At 39.2% G+C, this 24,410-nt stretch overlaps 1 protein-coding gene across 1 annotated transcript in view; it reads left to right on the top strand.

Annotated features, from left to right (window-relative positions):
* SLC17A7 (solute carrier family 17 member 7) overlaps positions 1–17,206 on the top strand; it is a 32,191-nt gene extending 14,985 nt beyond the window's left edge. Inside the window, exons 8-11 of the mRNA XM_058182598.1 lie at positions 8,696–8,828; positions 10,435–10,545; positions 14,576–14,703; positions 16,859–17,206. Coding sequence (XP_058038581.1) covers positions 8,696–8,828; positions 10,435–10,545; positions 14,576–14,703; positions 16,859–17,206 — 720 coding nt within the window. The remainder of the gene's footprint in view (positions 1–8,695; positions 8,829–10,434; positions 10,546–14,575; positions 14,704–16,858) is intronic.
* Positions 17,207–24,410: the final 7,204 nt, after the last annotated feature.

Genomic DNA, 24,410 nt, shown 5'->3' with positions numbered 1-24,410 from the left:
AATGGGATTGAAGTAATTTTTTTTAATTAATTGCTTAATATGATAAATATACTTTTTGAAAAAGAATGGAAGATACTGTCTCCCTTGAGTCGCCTCTTCTAAGGCAAGAGTCCTCACCACCAGGCGTGGCCTATTTGGAACCATGCCATGCGAGAGGTGGGCTAGTGCCGTGTGCAGTTCCACTCATGTGAGTAGCCCAGTTCCCTCTGCCCCTCGCCCCCACCCATGCCCACCCAATGCCCAATTGCCCGCTTCCCTCTTGCCTCTTCTTTTAAAAAATGCTTTTAAAAGGTGCTCATCACAGCTGAGCCGCGCAATCGTCAGAGCCTTTTTCTTTTACTTTTAAAAGCATTTTTTACAATCTATTCGCTGAATATGTTGTTAAAAATGCTTTTAAAAGGTTAAAAAAAGTTCTGACAATCCCAGCTGAGCTCCCTGATCATCAGAGCCTTTTTTTACTTTTAAAAACATTTTTACATTTTCAGCCAAATAGGCTGTAAAAAATGCTTTTAAAAGAAAAAAAAAAGATTGTGCGCCACAGCTGATCACCCCCCCCACGCACTGTTCTACTTACCCCATGCTTCCTTTTGGTGTGCACTGTACACGCACCTTGCATTTGGTGCATAGTGCACATTGTGCATGCGTGTGTGTAATGTGCATGAGCCAGCAAACCGGTAGTAAACCGGTTCAGATTTCACCACTGCCCAAAAGTGTGGAAAAGGAAGGCCCATAGATCTCATAGGTTATTCTATACTTCTGTCTTTGCAGGGAGCTTTGGTGTTTTCTGGTATATATTCTGGCTGATGGTTTCCTATGAGAGTCCTGCACAGCACCCCACCATTACGGAGGAAGAGAAGAAGTATATAGAGGAAAGCATCGGAGAGGGTGCCAGCCTTATGAATCCCCTTATGGTCAGTATTTGTATATATGGGTAAGTTAGTCAGCTCCTCTGTGGCACTTCAAAAGGCTCACGGAAATTTTACCTTCATTTATTAAATTACTTATTTAGTACAGTGTCCTTCAGCCCTGGGCTTTCCAACCTGGGTGGACATGTCTATTAAAATCCCATCTGGAACATATGGAAGTTATAAAACAACATATATGATAACAAAAGATCTTTGCTCTGTCTCTGCAGAAATTCAAAACTCCATGGCGTCAGTTCTTCACATCCATGCCTGTTTATGCCATAATTGTAGCCAATTTTTGCAGAAGCTGGACATTTTATTTACTTTTAATCAGCCAGCCAGCCTATTTTGAAGAAGTCTTTGGCTTTGAAATCAGTAAGGTAAGAAAGAGTTTTAAAAACAAAACATTTTCCCCTTTTTCCCCTCCTCCCAAAACAAAACAAAACAAAACACCCCTCCTCCCCACCCCGGCTTCCCGGTCAATCACAAGGTAAAGTCCAATCCAAATAACCACATCCAAAGCTTTTCATCTCCCAACCCCCTCCCCATTACATAAAATAACTTTCTAATTATTCAAAGGCAATCTGATATTTCTTAATCTGATATCTATTTTGTAGATAATCAATCCATTTTTTCCATTCAATTAAATATCTTTCCTGCGTATTGTCTTTTAAAACGCTGAGATTTTAGCCATCTCAGCCAAATTAATAACTTTCAATATCCATTCTTCTATTGTAGGTATCTCTTCTTTCTTCCAGTATTGTCCAATCAACAGTCTTGCTGCTGTTATTAAGTTCAAAATCAATTTAGTCTCAATCCCTGTACAATCCATTATAATTCCCAAAAGGAAAAATTGTGGCAGGAACTTTATCTTCTTCTTCAGTACATTTTGAATAATCCACCAAATTCTTATCCAAAAGACCTTAATTTTCTTGCAAGTCCACCAAATATGAAAATATGTAGCATCATCACAATCACACCTCCAACATTTCGCTTGGATATTAGGATACATACATGATAATTTTTTGGGATCTAAATGCCATCTATAAAACATCTTATAAAAATTTTCCTTAAATTCTGTGCTTGTGTAAACTTAACATTTCTAACCCAAATTTTCTCCCATGTTTCCAACATTATTGGTTCCTGAATATTCTGTGCCCATTTTATCATACAATCCTTTACCAAATCCTTTTCCGAATCTATTTCAAGCAACACATTATACAATCTCTTTATATGCTCCTGGGTCTGATTTCTAATTTGCTTTATTAAATTTTCCTCCCTTTGCATTATACCAATTTATTGATCTTCTTTCCATCTAGCACTTATTTGCCCATATTGAAACCAAGTATAATTCCTCCCTTCTTCATTTAATACCTGTAATGATTTTAATTGCAATCTACCTCCTTCAGCATACAAAAGTTCTTTATATGTAATCATTTCCTGTTTCTGTTCTATATTTATATTCTCTATTGCATGTCTAGGGCTCGCCCATATAGGAATCTTATAATCTAATTTATAGGAATATTTACTCCAGACCATAAAGAGCACTTCTCAACACATGATTCTTAAAAGCCCTATCCACTTTTTTCCATAAAATAAATCGCATGCCATCCATATAACAAGTCATAACCTTCTATATTCAAAATTCTTTCCTCTGTTAAGTTAAACCAGTCACTTATTACTGAAAGGGTTACTGCTTCATAATATAGTTTAAAGTTAGGCATTCTTAAACCACCTCTTTCCCGTGAATCCTGTATTATTTTCATTTTAACCCTCGCCTTTTTACCCTGCCATATAAATTTATTAATCCCACTCTGCCAATCTTCCAAATTTTTATCCTTTTTAATTATAGGTATCATCTGGAACAGAAACAAAAATCTAGGTAACACATTCATTTTAATAGCCGCAATCCTTCCCAATAGGGATAACTGCAATTTCTTCCAGCCATTCATATCATTCTGAACTTTTTGCCATAGCAAGTCATAATTATTCTTATAAAGTTTCTTGTTCGATGAGCTAATATAGACCCCTAAATATTTAACCTTTTTTACTACCTCAAATCCTGTCATTTCCTCTAGTTTTTGTTTCTGTTGTATAGACATATTTTTAATTATCACTTTTGTTTTTTTCTGATTTATTTTAAATCCTGATACCTTTCCATATTTATCAATTACTTCCAACAAAAATCTACTTGAATTTATAGGATTCATTAACGTAACCACTACATCATCTGCAAAAGCTCTAACTTTGTACTCATATTGTCTAATCTTAATTCCTCTATTTTCATTAATTCTCGTATTTTATCTAATAATGGTTCCAGAGTCAAAACAAACAATAATGGTGATAAGGGACATCCCTGTCTTGTTCCTTTCGCAATCTTAATAACTTCTGTCAAACTACCATTTACTATAATCTGTGCTGTTTGCTCTCCATAAATCGCTTTAATTATTCTAATAAAACAGTCTCCAAATTGCATTTTCTCTATTAATTTAAATAAAAAATCCCAATGCAATCGATCAAAGGCTTTCTCTGCATCCAAAAAAATAAGTGCCGCTGAAGTATTCTTCTTTTCCAAATATTCCAATATATTAATAATCTGTCTAACATTATTCCTCATCTGCCTCCCTTTTATAAAACCAGATTGATCAGTATGAATTCTTTGTTGTAAAACTAACATTAATCTATTTGCTATTATTTTTACAAAAATCTTATAATCATTATTTAAAAGTGAAATCGGCCTATAGTTACCAGGTTTAGAGCAGTCTTGCTCCTCTTTCGGTATCAGTGAAATAAAAGATGTTTTCCATGACGGGGGTATTCCCACCCTAATTGTATCTGATTAAATAATTCTTTAAGTGGGCCTAATATTTCATCCTGTGTTTTTATAATAAGTTGCTGTAAGACCATCTGTACCAGGGTTTTCCCATTTTAATTGTTTAATTGCCTCCACTATTTCTCCAGTAGCTATCGGCCGTTCAGCTCCTCCTCTGTTCTAATGTTAGAATATTCACCTTATAATCTTTCAAATAATCATAAATGTCCCTATCCAATATTTTGTCTTTTGTATATAGTGCAGTATAAAATTCTGAGAATGCCTTTTAATTTTATCCTGTTGATATGTCTCTTTACCTTTATATTCTATTTTTGTATGACACGTGCTTTCTGTTTCTTCCTTAAATTATATGCCAACCATCTCCCAGGTTTATTTGCATTACAAAAGTATTATGTTTAGCATATTGTATATTCGTTGCCACCTGGTCTGCCATTAACATATTAAATTGACTCTGTAATATTTTTATAGCCTCTTTAAGTTTATGATCTTGTGGGTTTTGAATTAATAACTGTTGCTTCCTTGAATTTCTTCTTCCAAATATCTACGCTGCCTTTGTTTATTATTCCTTTGCCTGTTGTCCAAATAAATCAATATCCTCTAATAAACGCTTTGCTCGCTTCCCACACAGTTCCTATAGGTGTCCCTTTGTACATATTAAAATCAAAAAATTCTTTTAACTGTTTCTTACAATAAGTTACATTATCCTCATATCTAAACAGATTTTCATTCAACCTCCATGTTCTACCACCTTTTTTCCCTTGTAATAATTCCATCCATACTGGGCTATGGTCAGTTAAACACCTCGAAAATATCTTCGTTTTCTTCACCCTAGAAAGCAAGTCATTAGAAATTAAAATAAAATCAATGCGTGAAAAAGATTGATGCCTATCAGAAAAAAAAGTAAAATCTCTCTCATCTGGATTCCGTAACCTCCATATATCTCTAAACTCAAAGTCTTCCATCATTTCAAAAAAGGATTTTGGTAATTTTGCATGTATAGGTATCTTCTTGGAGGAGTTCTCTTATCCTTCTTGTATCAATTACTCCATTCCAGTCTCCTAATAAAATAAACGAACTATAATCCCAGAGGGTCAACCTCTCATGTAACATTTTGTAAAACTTTTCTTGTTGCTGATTAGGTGCAAATACCTATCAACAAAGTCTTTTGCATCTATCACCAGTTCAATAGCAATAAATCTTCCTTGAATATCTGCCTCAATTAGCTTAGCTGGTATATCCTTCCTGATATATACAACAATTCCATGCTTCTTTTCCAAAGCTGATGCAACAAAATGGTTACCCAATTTTGAATTAATTAAATATTTTTGGTCTGATAATTTTATATGTGTCTCTTGCAAACAAATCACATCATTTTTAAATTGTTTCAAGTAGTGAAATATTTTCCTTCTTTTCTGAGCTGAATTCAAGCCATTAACATTCCATGACAAGATTCTATTTGCCATTACTGGCCTCCTGAAGCTTTGAAGCAGACAACGGAAGCTCCTCCTCCGGTATCTTCCGTCTAGCTCCTCCCACAGCTTCCATAATGGGATCCTGACTTTACTTTGAGACTGTTGCTCTTCTTTACGCTTAAGGGCTCCTCTTGTCACCCTTTGCTCTTGTGGTTCCTCTAATACTGGCAGCAATAAAGGCTCTTGGGTCACCACGCCTTCTTGAGTCTCTTGAAGTTTTTCTATCACTTCTATTTCGACTTTCAAAACTGTAGAAAGAAAATCCTTTGCCTTTAAAACAGTGTCAATTCTATATCTCCTTCCTTGATAGAATAGTGTCAGTCCAACTGGCACCTCCCATCTGAATTGAATCTGATGTTTTTTAAGTTCTTGTGTAAAAAGCAAATTCTTCCTGTCTCTTAACATCTTTGAAGGAATCTCTTTCAACACCTTCAACTCCTGTTCTCCAATTTTAAAGTTGTCTGATATGAAACTTGCAGAATTTGATTTCTCATAGTCCTTTTCACAAAATAAACCACAATGTCCCGAGGAAGCTTTCTCTGTCTTGCAATCCAAGAATTAACTCTATATATTTTATCAATTTGGTAAGCTACCTCTTGGGGTCCGCTTCAATAAATTCAGCCAATGCTTCTGATATAATTTTTCTTAAGTCTTCTCACGCTCTTCTGCATACCACAATTCTAAGAGCTCCTTCCATAAGTTTATATTGTAATATCACAACCTGATCTTCATTTTGATCCACTTTTTCTGAACACCTTTCATTTCATCTTCTAAATACTTATTTGACTGAGAGATCTGTTGCATTTCCACTTCCAATCCTTCAATTTTTTACTCAGTCCTTGAACTGCCATAAGAATATCTTCTCTTATTTTTGCATTAAAATTCTCCATCATCTCTTTTGCCTATCTTCAGAAAGTTTTAATTGTTCTTTCAATATTTCCTCAAGACTTGGTTCAGATCCCTTCTTCCAGAAGGCTTTAAAGGTTTAGCTGCCATTCTGTCTTCAAAAGAATCAGGAATTCAAACTTAATAACTCTCCTTCCTCCTTTCAGTATAAAAAACTCCGTTTGTAACAATCCACAAGTAACGCTGCTTCATCGTACTAAAAATTTTACTTTCACTTTTAGACGCCATTTTAAAAGTCAATTAATCAAAGACAAAGAAAGGTTTCAAATTTCAAAAGGGAGTCGGTACTTGCCGTGCTGATTCTACATCAAAGTTCGAACGCTTGTGAAATTCCGTCTGCTTGGAATATCAATCAATTTAATAAGTTCTCTAGAGCAGAAGCAACATTCCTCTCCTTTTCCCTGATAAAAACAGGGGCGTGCTGAAGTTGGAAGGAGTGGAATTCGGTGGGGTCATAAATCCAGGAAAATTCGCTCTTAAGAGCAAACCCCCTGTCAGACCTGCCACTCTTCCACAATTCTGATAATCTCTTTCACCCAGAGATTATGCTAAGCTCAGTGAACAGTGATTTATTTTCTGTTTCACTGACTTTTACAATCTTCTAACACGGAGTGCTCTGTTTGAGCACCCAGCAGGAGGGTGACGTCACTGGAGCCTGACAATCCCAGCTGAGCTCCCTGATCATCAGAGCCTTTTTTTACTTTTAAAAACATTTTTACATTTTCAGCCAAATAGGCTGTAAAAAATGCTTTTAAAAGAAAAAAAAAAGATTGTGCGCCACAGCTGATCACCCCCCCCACGCACTGTTCTACTTACCCCATGCTTCCTTTTGGTGTGCACTGTACACGCACCTTGCATTTGGTGCATAGTGCACATTGTGCATGCGTGTGTGTAATGTGCATGCGCAGCCAGCAAACCGGTAGTAAACCGGTTCAGATTTCACCACTGCCCAAAAGTGTGGAAAAGGAAGGCCCATAGATCTCATAGGTTATTCTATACTTCTGTCTTTGCAGGGAGCTTTGGTGTTTTCTGGTATATATTCTGGCTGATGGTTTCCTATGAGAGTCCTGCACAGCACCCCACCATTACGGAGGAAGAGAAGAAGTATATAGAGGAAAGCATCGGAGAGGGTGCCAGCCTTATGAATCCCCTTATGGTCAGTATTTGTATATATGGGTAAGTTAGTCAGCTCCTCTGTGGCACTTCAAAAGGCTCACAGAAATTTTACCTTCATTTATTAAATTACTTATTTAGTACAGTGTCCTTCAGCCCTGGGCTTTCCAACCTGGGTGGACATGTCTATTAAAATCCCATCTGGAACATATGGAAGTTATAAAACAACATATATGATAACAAAAGATCTTTGCTCTGTCTCTGCAGAAATTCAAAACTCCATGGCGTCAGTTCTTCACATCCATGCCTGTTTATGCCATAATTGTAGCCAATTTTTGCAGAAGCTGGACATTTTATTTACTTTTAATCAGCCAGCCAGCCTATTTTGAAGAAGTCTTTGGCTTTGAAATCAGTAAGGTAAGAAAGAGTTTTTTTTCTTGTATGTGTTCACATGGATAAACAAATAGCTTTATTGAGATCATTAACTGGCAAAAATGCACGTGGGAAAAATGAGTATATTCTGCAAGAGAGATGCTTATCCTCATTGACCCTAGAAATTGGGAGCTTATCTAAATTTTACACTTTGATTAAAGACTGTAGATATAAAGAATATAAATCAATATCCATTATTGGGAAAATTTTGACAAAGCAAGATTTGGGAAAGTGCCAAATTATCATTACTTCCTAAAAAAAATTTTGGTCCCATTTTTTTTTGGGAAAATGGGATTGAAGTAATTTTTTTTAATTAATTGCTTAATATGATAAATATACTTTTTGAAAAAGAATGGAAGATACTGTCTCCCTTGAGTCGCCTCTTCTAAGGCAAGAGTCCTCACCACCAGGCGTGGCCTATTTGGAACCATGCCATGCGAGAGGTGGGCTAGTGCCGTGTGCAGTTCCACTCATGTGAGTAGCCCAGTTCCCCTCTGCCCCTCGCCCCCCACCCAAGCCGGATGGCAAAGCTGATGCTCTGATGCTCCAAAAGTGGAGTGGTGAGAAAAGAGACTGAGTGGGATGAACGTGCCCTCTCAGCTTCGCTGACTGACCGAGGCTGCCTGCACAGGACCTCAATCTGCTTTGGAGCATCTGACAGCCTCGGTGAGTCCAAAGGAGCACGAGATCATACCCCTAAAGGCTTCTCTTCTCCGTGCCAAAAACTTTTGCAAATGGACGAAAGTCTTCAGGGGAGCGATCCTGTACTGCTTCAGCCCTTCCGTCTCTTTGCAAAAGCTTTTGGCACAGAGAAACCTGAAGGAACGTGAAACCTCACCCCAAAGGCCTCTCTTGTGTGAGTGGAGCTATGTACGGGCATACAGCCCGGTTCCCCTTTCCTCCCCAGAACCAGGCTGACAAGCCTCAAAGGTTGGGGAAGACTGATGTAAGGAATACTTGGATTTGCTCAGCTGTCTTTTAACACCTTCTGGTCTCTGAGATGCTGACAGTTTCTCTTCACTTTTCACACACAGGTGGGGATGCTTTCTGCTTTGCCCCACTTGGTTATGACCATCATTGTACCCATTGGAGGCCAAATTGCCGACTTCTTGCGCTCGCGAAGACTTATGTCTACCACCAACGTCCGCAAGATGATGAACTGTGGGGGTGAGTGAGAGAGGCATCATTGTCACACCACAAGCTGTGGGGACAAGGACTAAGCAGCTACCTCTAGAGAGGTGGGGCTTTTTTTTTAAAGAAAAATGAGATTGATGGATATCCAGATTGAAAAGATGAGTACTGAGGGTTGTTTGGCAAGAACAAAAGGCGCTTAAATTCTTTAAAGAGGGGTCTTCAAACTTGGCAACTTTAAGACTTCAGAATTCCTGCAGTTCTGGGAGTTGAAGTTGCCAAGTTTGGAAAGCCCCTCTTTAAAGGAAGGAATGCTATACCAACAGCAATAGCACTTACTGTAGACTTATATATCGTTTCATAGTGCTTTAAAGCCCTCTCTAAGCAGTTTACAGAGTCAGCATATTATCCCCAATAATCTGGGTCCTCATTTTACCCACCTTGAAAGAATGGAAGGCTGAGTCAACGTTGAACCGGTGAGAATTGAACTTCTGGCAGTTGACAGACACAGGTTGCAATCCTGCATTCTAACCACTGTACCATTGCAGCTCCTAGAAACACCTTATATTTCTTAAAATAGGAGTGGGTGACCTACTACATACTGACCCCATCATCCTTGCTGAGATCAATCATAGTCAGCATTTTAATTCAACGTTTGAAGGGCCACAGGCAGGGGTGAAATCTAAAATTTTTCCCTACTGGTTCTGTGGGCATGGCTTGGTGGGCATGGCAGGGGAAGGATATTGCAAAAGCTCCATTCCTACCCCACTCTGGGGCCAGCCAGATATGGTATTTGCCGGTTCTCCAAACAATTCAAAATTTCCGCTACCGGTTCTCCAGAACCTGTCAGAACCTGCTGGATTTCACCCCTGGCCACAGGGTCTCCAAATCCAAAAGCTTTGCAGACAATTCATATAAATCCTGTTTTCATCTTTAATGATGAAGAAAGACATGGTCTCAAGCACTCAGAATAAAATCTTTGTTAAGTTTTTGCATCTGGCTTTAAAGTTTAGGTTGGTTTCCAATAATCTGAGCCTAACCAGATTGAAGGGCCTTGTACAACTTGTCTGTTCTTTCTTGAGAGGGATTTTCTCCCACAACTTTCCAGAAACTTTCAAACTTCTTACATATATGAAAGAATAGTTTTCATTTAAAAACAACACCTCAAGACTTGGTACATCCTCCAGATGCATTGGAATACGACTCCTCAAATCCTCAGCCAAAATACTTATAGCCCTCTGATGTGAATACTGGGAACTGTAGTCCACCTCATCTGAAGAGCACTGTTATAGGGAGGCTTCAGGAAACTTCCTTCCAGAATAGTCTGAAATGATCTCAAAACCTCAAAGTATCAAAACGACTGGCATAATGCAGAACTTATAAATCGGTTTATTGATTATGTGCCATCAGATCAACATCAGGTCTTAGTGACTACACAGATAGATGTTCTCCATGATGATCTGTCCCTCACCTGTCTCACCTGGTTTTACACCAGTGGTGATTATTGGTTTTAAACTGGGGTTCTTATATTGCATACTAAGCCATATGATGATTCGTTTAGTTTTAGTTTCATACGATATTTGAATGCAGCTAATATTTTTTGCAACCCATAGTTACATGTGTGGTTTTCATTTCTCACTAGGGTTTGGCATGGAAGCCACGTTGCTCTTAGTAGTTGGTTATTCCCACAGCAAAGGGATGGCGATTTCTTTTCTCGTCCTGGCTGTGGGCTTCAGTGGCTTTGCTATTTCAGGTGAGCTCTTGAACAGCTGGGCTGATTTTTAGGCATGGTTATGTTCTCAGTAAATCTCCTCTCCATTCCCAAGTTTACCTGGATAGGAGTCCAATATGAGTGAGCCAAAAGTTTTGCCCAAACTTCTTACACCTGACTTGGGATGATTTCAGGGATGGAAAAGATGCCAAAGCACTACAAGTAGTCCTTGACCTACAACCATTTGTTTAGCAACTGTTCAACGTTACAACAGCACTAAAAAAAATAACTTATAACCAGTCCTCACACTTACAACCATCGCAACATCTCCATAGTCACATGGTCAAATTCAGTCACTTGGCAACTGGCCTATATTAACAATAGTTGCAGCATCCTGGACTCATGTGACTGCCATGTGCAATCTTCCCAGATAGCTTTTGACAAGCAAAGTCAATGGAGAAAGCTGGATCCGCTTAATGACTGTGTGATTCACTTAACAATTGCAGAGATTCACTTAACAACTATAGCAAAAGGGTCATAAAACCAGGCATGACTGACTTAACAATTGCTTTGCTTAGCAATGGAAAATCTGGTCCCATTTATGATTGTAAGTGAAGGACTATCTGTATACTGTACAGTATAAATGTTGCCATCCCACCACATATATTTTGGGATGAACAGCAGCATACCACAATAGCTCCCTCCTTCCTTAACTTCCTGTATCATCACTAGCAAGCTTTGTTACCATCCTGTCCTCATTTTGCTCTCCTTTGCAAATTTCCAACTCTCTTACTCTGCTGTGTTATCAAAATAATGCAAGGGAAGAAATAGAGTTCATTCTGCTGTATCCCTAAGACCCATAAGTCGTTTCTCATGGGCCTACTTCCTGGGACATATTTTGTGTTCTCTTATTCTGTAAAAAAAAACATTATTCATTGGCTTAGCCCAGTGTTTTTCAATCTTGGAAACTTTTAAGATATGTGGACTTCAACTGCCAGAATTCCTCGGCCAACATGTTTTCTGGGGAATTCTGGGAACTGAACTCCATATATCTTAACGTTGCCAAGGTTGAGAAACTCTGGCTTAGCCATTAGCCCCCCAAAAAGGAAAGAAAATGATCTAAAGAACAGAAACAAATAAAAAGGAATACAAGAACACAACTGAAAAATACATATCAATCAGAATAGAGCTGGAAGAGGCCTTGGAAATCTTCTAGTCCAGGGGTCTGCAACCTTAAATCACTCAAAGAGCCATTTGGACCTGTTTCCCATCGAAAAGAAAACACTGGGAGCCACAAAATCTGGGTGGGCATGGCCAACTTCAACGTCACTCCCACCCAGTCACATGACACCCCTCCTTAGCTACACCTACCTGGTTTTTTTGGCTCTGGGTGTTTTCTGTGGGAAATGGGTCTCTCTCTCTCTCCCTCCCTCTCTTGTTTTTTTCTTTTTCCTCTCATTCTCGCTCCCTCTCTCCTGCCCTTTCTTTCTTTTCTTTTTCCTTTCTTTGTCTCCCCTTCTTTCTCTCATTTCCCTCTCATTCTCTCCCTCCAGCTCTCTCATTACTGAATCCCTCTCAATCTCTCCACTTTTCTCTCTCTCGTTTTTTTCCTCTGTTTCATGCTCTCCCTCCATCAATTTCTCATTTCTCTCTTTTCCCCTTTTCTCTCTCTCATCTCTCTTCCCCCCTCTCTCTCATGTGTGTGTGTTCCCTCTTGAACCATTTCCAAAAACAGGTGAGGGTTGGGTTTTTTTTTTGCTGATGTTCTTCTTCTTTGGGTGCTTTTTACCATATGATTTAAATCAAGAGTCAGACGCCGTTGTTCTCGCCGCATCCATGGCCTGCTCGCTGCTCTCGCAGTGCCTTGCACAGCAGACTTAAATTTAGTGCACTTCACAATGGGGGAGACGGTGTCCCCTCCTCCTCCTGGAGCCCATTACGACGCGGAGCATCGGCCGCAGCCGGGCCGGGCCAGTGTCTCGGGGCGGAGAGAAAGTTGCGCATCTCCCCGAGCGACCGAGGTGCATGCAGCACTAAGAAGCGCCAGAAGAAGCGCCCGCGAGATGAGAGGCAAGTACAGGGGCGCTTCCCTCCCGCTCTGGAATATGGAGCGAGTCTCCATCCCCGCCGTCGCCCTTACCTTCTCAGGCCACGCGAGGAGTGGCTGGGAGGGGAGGGCGAGGGGACGGTGTGGGGTGGGACAACCAGCTGGCAGGGAGCCACAGCAGGGGGACGAAAGAGCCGCATGCGGCTCAGGAGCTGTATGTTGCCGACACCTGTTCTAGTCCAACTCCCTGCTCAAACAGGAGACCTTATACGATTTCAGATAGTGGCTGTCAGGTCTCTCCTTAAAAACCTCCATGATGAAGCACCTTAATTGTCCTCACTGCTAGGAAGTTTCTCCTTAATTCTAGGTTGTTTCTCTCCCTGATTAGTTTCCATCCATTGTTTCTTGTCTTGCCTTTTGGTGCATTGGAAAATAAGTTCACCCCCTGCTCTTTGCGGCAGCCCCTCAAATACTGGAATACTGCTATCATGTCACCACTAGTCCTTCTTTTCACTAGACTGGCCATACCCAATTCCTGCAACCGTTCTCTATATGTTTTTATCTCCAGGCCTTTAATCATCTTAGTTGTATATTGTAATAAATTTCTGAAGGTTAGCTCTACTCAAGTGTAGCGAAAGTGTGTGATGCATCAAAAGAACAGATTTACTGTACCATAATCTAAAGTGAATCAGCTGCCAGTTTTTATTATATATGTGCATCTTACTATCTAGGTTGAGGTTTTATACCTATCAAAAATGACACAGGTTTCAGTGTGCTTCTAAGTGTATTTATAGAAAGAGGTATCATACTGAGCATAACGTGGGGATTTGCAATATTTAGATGATAACCATGTCTGTCCTCTATAAGTTTCTGTAAAATTTACTATAACTTTAAATGTTATTTTTTTGAAGAAAATAGAGAGAGATTTCTGGTTTCATTTTGTTTTCTGTTCCAACACAGAGGATTTTCTTGCTTAGCCCCACAAAGATTTTTCAACTAATTGAGAGTTGAGTCTTGGACCAGTGTGATGGTTATGGCTATCAACTATCCTCTGCCAAGCCTCAAGAGGCATTTTCTACATAAACCCACCCAAAGTATCTATGCTCAGGACATTTTAGGCTTAAGAATTACAGAGCTAGAAATGAAACACTTTGGTTACCACTTTGTCCACTGTCCACTCTCAGTCACATACTGTAAAATGACAACAGGTAGTCCTCAACTTACAACAGTTCATCCATTTGGAGTTACAATTGACTTAGGACCATTTTTCACACTTGTGAGCATTGCAGCATCTCCAATGGTCATGTGATCAAAATTTGGATGCTTGGCAACTGACTCATATTTATGACAATTGCAGTGTCCTGAAGTTATGTGATCATCTTTTGCGATGTTCAGACAAGCGAAGTCAATGGGGAAGCCAGATTCACTTAACAACCGAGTTACTAACTTAACAACTGTAGTGATTCACTTAACAACTGTGGCAAGAAAAGTCGTAAAATGGGGCAAAATTTATTTAACAATGTCTTGCTTAGCAACAAAAAATTTGGGTTCCATTGTGATTGTAAGTCGAGGACTACCTGTAGAATTGTTCTCTTGCATTGTTTCACAATCACCATCAAACTAAAGAATGTCCTGCTTGTGTTAAAAGGAATTCATTATTTAATGGCTGTCAGAATTACTTTGCCCCAGCAGAATAATAGAAATGCAATGAATTTTGCAGATTTTGATCAGGTACCTTAAAATATTTATTTTCTTTAAATCTTTGAGTATTATGTTCCCTGGCCCTTCACCCATCCCAGTCCAATCAGCTGAAGCTACATGGTATTATGGATGTCTTCTCCAATCTTATTATGGAAACTGAAGAACAACTCCTCTAGAAGAGTTGTATTATTAGATTGAAGAAGCCCACAGTAACATTAACAGTTCTCTTATTAAACTGCAATTGTGTAGCCAAATACAACCTAATTATATAAGGTTTCAGGCAGTGTGTCCTACTCATTTCATTTTTATCTCCTCCACTTCCAGGATTCAATGTCAATCATTTAGATATTGCCCCTCGATACGCCAGTATCTTGATGGGAATCTCCAACGGTGTGGGGACTCTGTCAGGTATGGTGTGCCCACTCATTGTTGGAGCAATGACTAAACATAAGGTAAGAAATGGTTTCTAAAGAGTGGAACTTTTTTATCCATGTATGTGTGTCCTTACAATTCTTATTTTTGTGCAGATAAGGCTTATCGTATTTAAGGTGACTGGCAAACAGAGGTAACAGTTGCTGGATAAGGATTGGCACTAGAATCACAAATTTCATGCTTGTTTAATTCTGCAGGGTGCTTGATGGTTTTCTTGCAGATGTTTCATTACCAAACTAGATAACCCCATCAGTGCTAGTGATAATATTACTTAGTTTGGTAATGAAACATCTGTAAGAAAACCACCAAGCTCAGAGAATATCAAGGACCCCACAGTTCAACCCTGAGCTATATATATTCTCTTCTATTGTTTAATTCTCTGCTACCTCAAGAATGGACTTTAATTCAACAGTAGACCTTAAGACCTTTAAATATTTACATAGAGAGGTTATGATGTACTTCATACATCACAAGGTAGTTTACATGGCTTTGTTAGGTAGAATTAATTAATTAATTTTATTTATTATTTTTATTAAATTTTATTTATTTATTTATTGTTTTATTTATTTCTAAAAAACTAAATCTTTTGCTTTGGTGGTTAATTTCAAGAAGTTTTGTCTAGCAGAAGGCGATTTTGAATCTCAACATTAAATTCATTTTTTTCCTCTCATATTATTATCCACAATGATGCTTAACTAAAATTTAATAGTGATTAGACATCCTTTCTTTTTCAAAGAATACTTACTTGCTTACCAGAATACTTATCAGAATATAAATCTGGTATTCACAGAACCTGGAAGATATTCAGCCATATTGTGGCTTGTTTGCTTTTGGCTTAACAAATTAGGTATAGTCAGTTATTGTGCTTTGTAAATTATTAATTCTGACAACAAAATATAGTTGTCCTTTTTATTCAACTCTTCCTGATTTTATGAAATCCTGGTAGTTTGTCATAAAAATCATCAGGAGAGCATTGGTTTGTTGAATAATGTAAAAGTTTACTATTTTAGTACATTAGTAGACCAACATTTCAATTTTTTAGCCTCTAAGTAACTATATTTCTTAGCATCATTATTAATAGAGTATTTTACCTTGTAGATCTTTTTTCATTTCTATTAATTGCATGTGTTGTTCTTTAGCTCACTTTATTTCTGTACTATTTATATTTTTAAGTACTTGTAAAAACAACTTATACTGCTCCTTTTAATTATTTGCATGTTATAACTTTTGATTTGAAGCTGCATAAAATATTGGTCAATGACTGAAATATAGGTTGGAACAACTAACAGAGTATGTAAATTTAACTAACTATGTTTTATTCAACTGCCCATGGTTAAATAACATACAATGAATCAAGTCTGCAGTTTCAATCTTGCAACATTATTGGATTTATTCTAATGTCAACCTGTGTTGACACCCCTGGGTTTTGGAACTACCAAAACTGGTGAAGAGTTCTGGAGCATTTGAATGTTTACATGCTGTCTTGTATTGTTCTAGTGGAGCCTGACCATGGCTGAACTCAAAGAAACTTCAGTAGGGTAAGACTTGGTTAGAACTTGAATGTGAAACTACAAGAAATCCCAGGAGTGTAGGCAAAATTGGAAAATAAATCAAAATAAAACTCTGCAACAAAACAAAGATGAGCCAATTCTGCATTATGTTCAAGAAAACCAGGACCTGGGCTTGACTTAGCAATCTTACCAACGACATTGCTTGCTCTCTACACAATTTCCATTAATCTGAAGGCCACAGCTGGTTTAGCAACTTCTGCAATATTCAGTTCTGCAAAATGCAAACCAGGGAAAAACTTAGACCACACCCACCCGAGGAGTTCTAGAAACATTTAAGGGGTGACAGTATACCTTGTTTTTGAAATCCTGAGTTTTTAACTTACTTTATTTTTTGACTATTTATATCTAAAAATGTACATATATCCTATAAATTATCAGTTCTACTTGATTATAAGTAACCTCATCCTTTTCATCTTCAAGGCAGTGGCATATGCAACAATGACCTATTCTATTAATAATAATTAGTAAGAAAAAAGGATTTTCAAGAAATTGAATATTTCTTTTGTGGGGAGAATGTCCAGTGTTCTGCCATCGGTTGAAAAATATGGGTGTGGGATATCCCTCAAATAAGCTCTGAATGATGGATCTTTTACATTTTCCACAGACACGAGAAGAATGGCAGTATGTTTTCCTCATTGCCTCTCTAGTACATTATGGTGGTGTCATCTTCTACGGGATTTTTGCTTCTGGAGAGAAGCAGCCCTGGGCTGAGCCAGAAGAATTGACTGAAGAGAAATGTGGCTTCATCAACGAGGATGAATTAGCTGACGAGGAAGATGAAGCTGCCCGCATGGGAGCAGGGGCAGGCAGTGGTGGCTATGGGGCCACCAAAAGTACCAGTTTTGCCAATGGAGGTTGGACGGCTGACTGGGACAAAAAGGAGGAATATATACAGGAGCCTGGGAAAGATTCCTATATGTATGGCGTGCCAGAACAACGAGACTTGTCATAGAGAACCCCATCCCCCACCCTCATGTGATGATGGGACCTTAGTTACAATCCATTGGAGTGAGGAGAAGGCTTCTTGTTCAGCCTTCTTCTCTATCTTCCATTACTTTACCATCCTGTCCTATAACCTCCATCCCATTTCTGGTGTGTTGGCAACCAATGTCTGGTTAAAAACCAGTGTCTGATTGACCCATTAAAAATTGCCGTTCCCAGCGGTCTGCTACACCTCAGTAATGATCCATAGGCACTTACTTTCAAGTGCTTTATTTTACCCTTCCTTGTTTACAGGCCACTGTATCTCCACACTGTCCATTCCTGCTGAAGACTGATGCTCTTTGAACCAAGGAGTTAAGTTAAATTCCACACACCCATTGCTCCTGATTCTACCCAACAGTCCTTGACTGAAAAGCTTTGGGGTCACATAAAAAACACTGCAACATCCTCTATTGAGTATGAAATGAAAACATAGCTTATGAATAGACCGCGCCTTCACATGCACAAGACCCCAGGTTCCCCAGGCCAAGTGGACCATAAGAAAAAAGTTGATATTTTGGTTTCCCTTCAAGACTTCTCATAATTAGGAAGTGGCTTGGCACCAGCTCCAGCTTTTTAGTCTCTTACTTGGGCAGCCTTGTTCTGCATCTCATCTTTTGCCTTAGACCCTTCTGATTCTTAGAAATAAATTAGACCTGTCTCCCTCAACATCTTATGCCTTTAGTACCTAGGCACCTACCATCATCCTGAACTGAAGATGGGGGAAGCCATTACAGTGGCCCTTAGGATAACTGCTTGCTCCCATATTTTTAAAAATAGCCCATTTTTCTGCTGTAATCAACAGGCCCATGATGGCAAACATATGGCACTCCTGCCAGAGGTGGCACACAGAGCCCTCTCTGTGGGCATACGTGCCATCGCCAGTTGCTCTTCTGGTTTCTGGCATGCCAGCTGGTCTTCGCAGACCGGCCAGCTGGTTTTTGCAGGCACCGGAGTGCCAGAAAATGGCCCGAAATGACTAAAAAAAACAGCCAAAAAAGGCTATTTTTGGGATGTTTATTTGGCCCATCTTTGGGCTGTTTGGGGCCCATTTTCATGCCATTTTTGGCCCAAAAAACATCCTGAAAACACCTGGAAAATACCCTGAAAACAACCTGAAAAACAGCCAAAAAACAGGCATGAGTGTGCCAGCCAGCTGATCTTTGGGTTTCCAGTGCTCTGGTGCACATGATGCACTGGAAATCCAAAGACCAGCTGGTGCTCTGCCCTATGCGCACGTGCACGCGCCTTCCGGTTTGGGCACTCAGTGCCGAAAAGGTTCGCCATCACTGCTATAGGCCTTCAAAATGCACCCAGGCATTTCCAAATATTGTATTATGCATTTCAGCATTGTTTTTCCTGAGCTGTAAATGATTTTTATGCTTAATGGGTTGATATTTTCTTAGTGTGTACTGTAAATCACTTTCTGTGTAACAATATCAAACTACCGTATTTTTCAAAGTATAAGATGCACCTTACTTTTTGGGAAGGAAAATAGGGGGGAAAATATTCTGCTTACCAGGTATTCATCTGGCTAGCATCCTTAGTCTGCTCAGCTTCAACACATTAGTTTGCTCACTGGTTTTGAGGTTGGGGCATCAGCTTCAGCACATTAGTTCGCTCACAGGTTGGGGCTGGTTGGGGCTAAAATCGCTGGAGAGAGCAGCAATTAGAAAAGCAGGCAAAGCACTGAAGCTCACTTCCCTCTTGTTGGGGCTGAAAAACAGCTTCAAAAGCACAGCTGATTTTTGGAGGGAGCTCCAGTGACTAACTCAGGCAAAGCACAGAAGGGATAAGAGAAGGCAACAGCTGTTCCTGGTAGCCATTTTGGCCACCATATGGGGTTACATTCGGAATATAAGCTGCCCCAAATTTTCAGTCTCTTTTAGGAGGGAAAAAAGTGTGTCTTATACTCCGAAAAATACGGTATCTCTCTCTCCACTCCCCCATCCCCGCAATTCTTGGTAGCTTTAAAAATATTTAGTACTTATTGGCTATATTCTCTCCCTGCCCAATCCACCTCTTGGAATTTTCTCATATTGTTTTGTTGCAGTTTTTTTATAATGTATAACACTTCAGACTTATTTAATGCACTTTACATTCAAACGATAAAAATCTAAGCTTTCTTCAACACCGAAAACTTCAGATGGCAATATTATAGTGTATTTTAAAGAATAATTGTATTAAAAATTGCAACTTCATCAATAAAAACAAATACCAACTAAAAAATAAAAATAGGAAAAATAGGAAAAGAAATATAGTAAAGAAAAAGAAAAGAAATATATAAAGAAAAACTTAGCACCTTCTCTTAAAGTACAATTGATCTCTTCTTCCCATATCCCATCTCTTATGTATAAACAATTTTTTTAGAATATCATTATTTCAGTTTCAATCAGAAAAAAATCAATTAAAGATTACCAGAGATAACAACATATCTATTTTTTTAGCCTTGATCAAATAAGCCAACTTTATATTCCTTCCTTGTATTCTTAATAATCTTAATCTTTTATCCCTTCAAATAATGTCGTCGTCCCCCCCCAATTTTTTTTCTTTTTCTTCCATCTCTTCTCAAAAAAGTCTTCAAAGCTTTAAGAAGTTTCTTTTATAAATCTAATATGGTAAGATTATCCCAGTCTTGCTTTGTTATTTGTATAGCCCCTTTAATTATTATCAGCTTTTTTTGTTATGTCCAGCATAGCATCATTTTTTATATTATTTTTGAAGCTTTTAAATTCACTTAGAGATCAGTCTCAGTCTTGTCTGATAAAACTAATTCCTCTACCATAACATCTTTTAAACCATCTGTCTACAGAGGCAGAAACTCTTAATATTAACTTCTGGATTCATTGTTCAAAAATATCCTTCAATAAGTCAAATATTAACAATGTTTGCTCCATTATGTAAATCTAATTTAAGTGAGCTTCTTTAATTGTAACGTTTAGTTCCTTCTGTTGCCCTCTAGTGTAAACTTCGGTCTATCATTTTTTTAAAATAATTCAAAACCAAAAGTATTTTCCTACGGGAAGGATTCTTATAATTAAATCCAAAATCTTATTTCAAATCCATCTAGACTCCTGGTCCATTTGTAATTTTCTAAAAATCAAAATTTTAATCATAATTTTGCTATTTATTTTAGAAAAATAGCCTTGTTTTGTATTACAAGTTTGTTAATAGAACTTGTACTTCTTTCACTATGAATTGAAGGAAACTCATCAGTTATTGTAAAACCTGTTAATCCAGGTTCCTAATAGATGGAAACCAGTTAACAAGCAATTTCCAAAAGTAATTAGAAAAGGAAGTACTCAAACCCTGTTTCCTTAAAGGCATTGACAATAGGTTGAACAAGGAAGGTATTCCCTTGTCTCTAAACCCACTGGAGCCCTACACCCACTGGAGCCCTCTATACTGCAGTCTCCTCACAAGAAAGCAACTGCCTGGGCTGGAGCATTTATAGGCTGTCATTTCTTCGTCCAGAGAAAAGTTACAAAGAGCTAGTTTACTCACTGGCTCTTCATTGTGCTATAGTTGTTGATTCTTTTGCCATTTCTTCTCCAAAAGGCAACATTATATTCTAAAACTCTAAAGCATTTCAGAGTAGAGCAGAGCAGAACAGAACAGAATAATAGAGTTGGAAGAGATCCTGGAGGTTTTCTAGTCCAATCTACTGCTCAAGCAGGAGACTCTAATATCATTTCAGACAAGTGGCTGTCCAGTCTTTTCTTAAAAGCCCCCAATGATGGAGCATTCGCAACTTCTGAAGGCAAGCCATCTCACTGGTTAATTGTTCTCCGTGTTAGAAAATTTCTCTATAGTTCCAGGTTGCTTCTCTCCTTGATTAGTTGTCATCCATTGCTTCTTGTCCTGCTTCCTGGTGCTTTCAAAAAATAGGCACTTTAAGGCTAACCAAGTGTTATCCCTTAAGCGTTTATTTATCACTGTCATTCCATCAGATGGATTATAGTTTTTATAACTACTTCTTATCTTTCAAGAAACTAGCATAGTCCCTTCAGATAATTTGAGTGTATTGTTCTCCCAGATTCTTATTTAAACCAGCCACATATTTACACTATGCTGTAACAGCAAATATTAAATAGCTTCCAATACACTTGTGAATAGGTATTAAATATTTCCAATCATGTTCTATCATTTAGATTAGACTGTTGTTTTCAATCCTATGGCTTCTCTTAAACAAACCTACTATACTTGAGCTTTTTCCTTCTCCATGCATGTAAAAACCGCTCCTTACAACAATCTTATTTGATGAATTTAGACTGAGAAACATAATCATGGAGAACTAGCTTCAAATCTCCATTCAACTATGGAAACTCACTGGATGAATCTGGATCAGCCCTTTCCAGCTGAACCTACCTCATACAATTGTGGCAGGGATAAAAACAGGAGTACTCTTGGCCATTGTACGTTACTTTCAGTTTCCTGAGGAAACGTGGGGTGTAACTGGGGATTTGAATGAGGTCTAATTAACCAAACTCAGTTAAACACATTGTACATCACACTATACCAGCTCTTAAAAGATACGATCCCTATTTGAAATCTTTGGTCAGTCTGCAAATGCAGCACTGATGCAGTAAGAGCATATATTAATTGACATTGCAAACTCTTAACTAACTCTTTGGAGGTGCAACAGAGTGAGGATGGTGATCAAATTAATTTGGGGGGTATACCACTTTCCTTCTGCCATCATGGCCTCTAGTAAAGCACAAGGAATTGTCACATTGCTTTCCTATCCCATTAGGGAAATATACAAAAAATATATATATTTAATTTTTGTAGCACAGTTCATCAGCATTATCCTAAATGTTCTTTGAGGTATGAAAAACCTGGATTATTTTGAGAATGCTTCTGTATATAATAGTCTTCAGGACTGATTTAAAAATAAGAATAATTTTATTGTGGCCTACCTCACAAGGTTCTTGTGAATGAAAAAGGATTGTAAAGCACTCTGCACTCTTATGCCAAGGATTACTATGATTTTCACATTGAGGACAGAAGAGGAGATAGTACGCCACCCCATAACACAAACACAAAAAATATACATATATTAGATTACCAGAACTAGGTTGCAAAAATTTTGAAAACCACTAGATGATCATAACCAATAGGTGAAAAACTTTGATAATGGCTAGAAAACCATTTGGGGTTTTCTCCTTTGCTGCCACCTAGTAATTCTAAGTAATTTTGTAGCCCAGATGTAATCCTACACATAAACATACCAGCTTTTTATCAGAAATCATTTTACAATAAAGCATTAAGTTTGTTTGGAAAGTTTTCAGGCAACTTCATACCATACATACTGTTGTTTTTGCAATTTCACAAAAGCTATTCCAACTATAACAAAAAGATGGATGGTGTTCATCAAGCCCTCCTCCTCTCCTCTCCTCTCAACTTTCAACTCTCAATTCTCTCTCCTGCTTCTCTCCAGTAGTTCTCTCTGTGGGTTGGTTGGTCTATCTGGTGTTTGCTCTGTACATGTAGCTTCCCTCATTGGATAATCCCCCTCCCTCAAGTTGGAAAGAAATATCTTGTTCTTGTGTAAATATATAAATATTATTTATGAAACTGAAAATGGTTTGGAAAAGAATGTGCATGTTGACTTGGGTGTTGGAATATTTATTTATTTATTTTATTTTATTTTATTAGATTTTTATACCGCCCTTCTCCCGAAGGACTCAGGGTGGTTTACAGCCAGATAAAACAGAGCAACAATATAAATACAAGATAAAATACTATTTAAAAAACTTATTCAATTTGGCCCAGGTTAAGATAAATTTAAAACAATAAAACCCATTAAAAATTAAAACCATATAAAATCTAAAATCCTATGCCAGTCCTGCGCGAATAAACAAATACGTCTTCAGCTCACGGCGAAAGGTTCGAAGGTCAGGAAGTTGGCGGAGTCCTGTGGGAAGTTCATTCCAGAGGGTAGGAACCCCCACAGAGAAGGCCCTTCCCTTGGGGGCCGCCAGCTGACATTGCTTGGCGGACGGCACCCTGAGGAGTCCCTCTCTGTGAGAGCGCACGGGTCGGTGGGAGGCAGTCGGTAGCAGTAGGCGGTCCCGTAGATAGCCCGGCCCTAAGCCATGGAGTGCTTTAAAGGTAGTAACCAGCACCTTGAAGTGCACCCGAAAGACCACAGGAAGCCAGTGCAGCCTGCGCAGGAGTGGTGTCACATGGGAGCCACAAGCGGCTCCCTCTATCACTCGCGCAGCTGCATTCTGAACCAACTGGAGCCTCCGGGTGCTCCTCAAGGGAAGCCCCATGTAGAGAGCATTGCAGTAGTCCAAACGAGAGGTAACAAGAGCATGAGTGACTGTGCATAGGGCATCCCGGTCAAGGAAGGGGCGCAACTGGCGAATCAGGCGAACCTGATAAAAAGCTCTCCTGGAGACGGTCGTCAGGTGATCTTCAAAAGACAACCGCCCATCCAGGAGAACGCCTAAGTTGCGCACCCTTTCCATCGGGGCCAATGACTCGCCCCCAACAGTCAGCCGTGGCTGCAGCTGACTGTACCGGGATGGGGGCATCCACAGCCACTCTGTCTTGGAGGGATTGAGCTTGAGTCTGTTTCTCTCCATCCAGACCCATACAGCTTCCAGACACCGGGACAGTACTTTGATGGCTTCGTTGGGGTGGCCTGGGGTGGAAAAGTACAGCTGCGTGTCATCAGCGTACAGTTGGTACCTCACTCCAAAACCACTGATGATCTCACCCAGCGGCTTCATATAGATGTTGAACAGGAGAGGCGAGAGAATCGACCCCTGCGGCACCCCACAAGTAAGGCGCCTCGGGGTCGATCTCTGCCCCCCTGCCAACACCGTCTGCAACCGGTCAGAGAGATAGGAGGAGAACCATCGATAAACAGTGCCTCCCACTCCCAAACTCCCCAGCCGGTGCAGCAGGATACCATGGTCGATGGTATCAAAAGCCGCTGAGAGGTCTAATAGGACCAGGGCAGAGGAATAACCCCTATCCCTGGCCCTCCAGAGATCATCAACCAACGCGACCAAAGCCGTCTCCGTACTGTATCTGGGCCGAAAGCCGGACTGGAACGGGTCTAGATAGACAGTTTCATCCAGGTATTGGGGTAATTGACGTGCCACCACACTCTCTACAACCTTCGCCACAAAGCGAAGGTTGGACGACGGACAATAATTTCC

Source organism: Ahaetulla prasina, chromosome 4 (assembly GCF_028640845.1).
Source record: "Ahaetulla prasina isolate Xishuangbanna chromosome 4, ASM2864084v1, whole genome shotgun sequence".
Lineage (NCBI taxonomy): Eukaryota > Metazoa > Chordata > Lepidosauria > Squamata > Colubridae > Ahaetulla > Ahaetulla prasina.
Note: the sequence above shows the minus strand (reverse complement) of the source record. Positions and strands in the feature narration are given on the sequence as shown.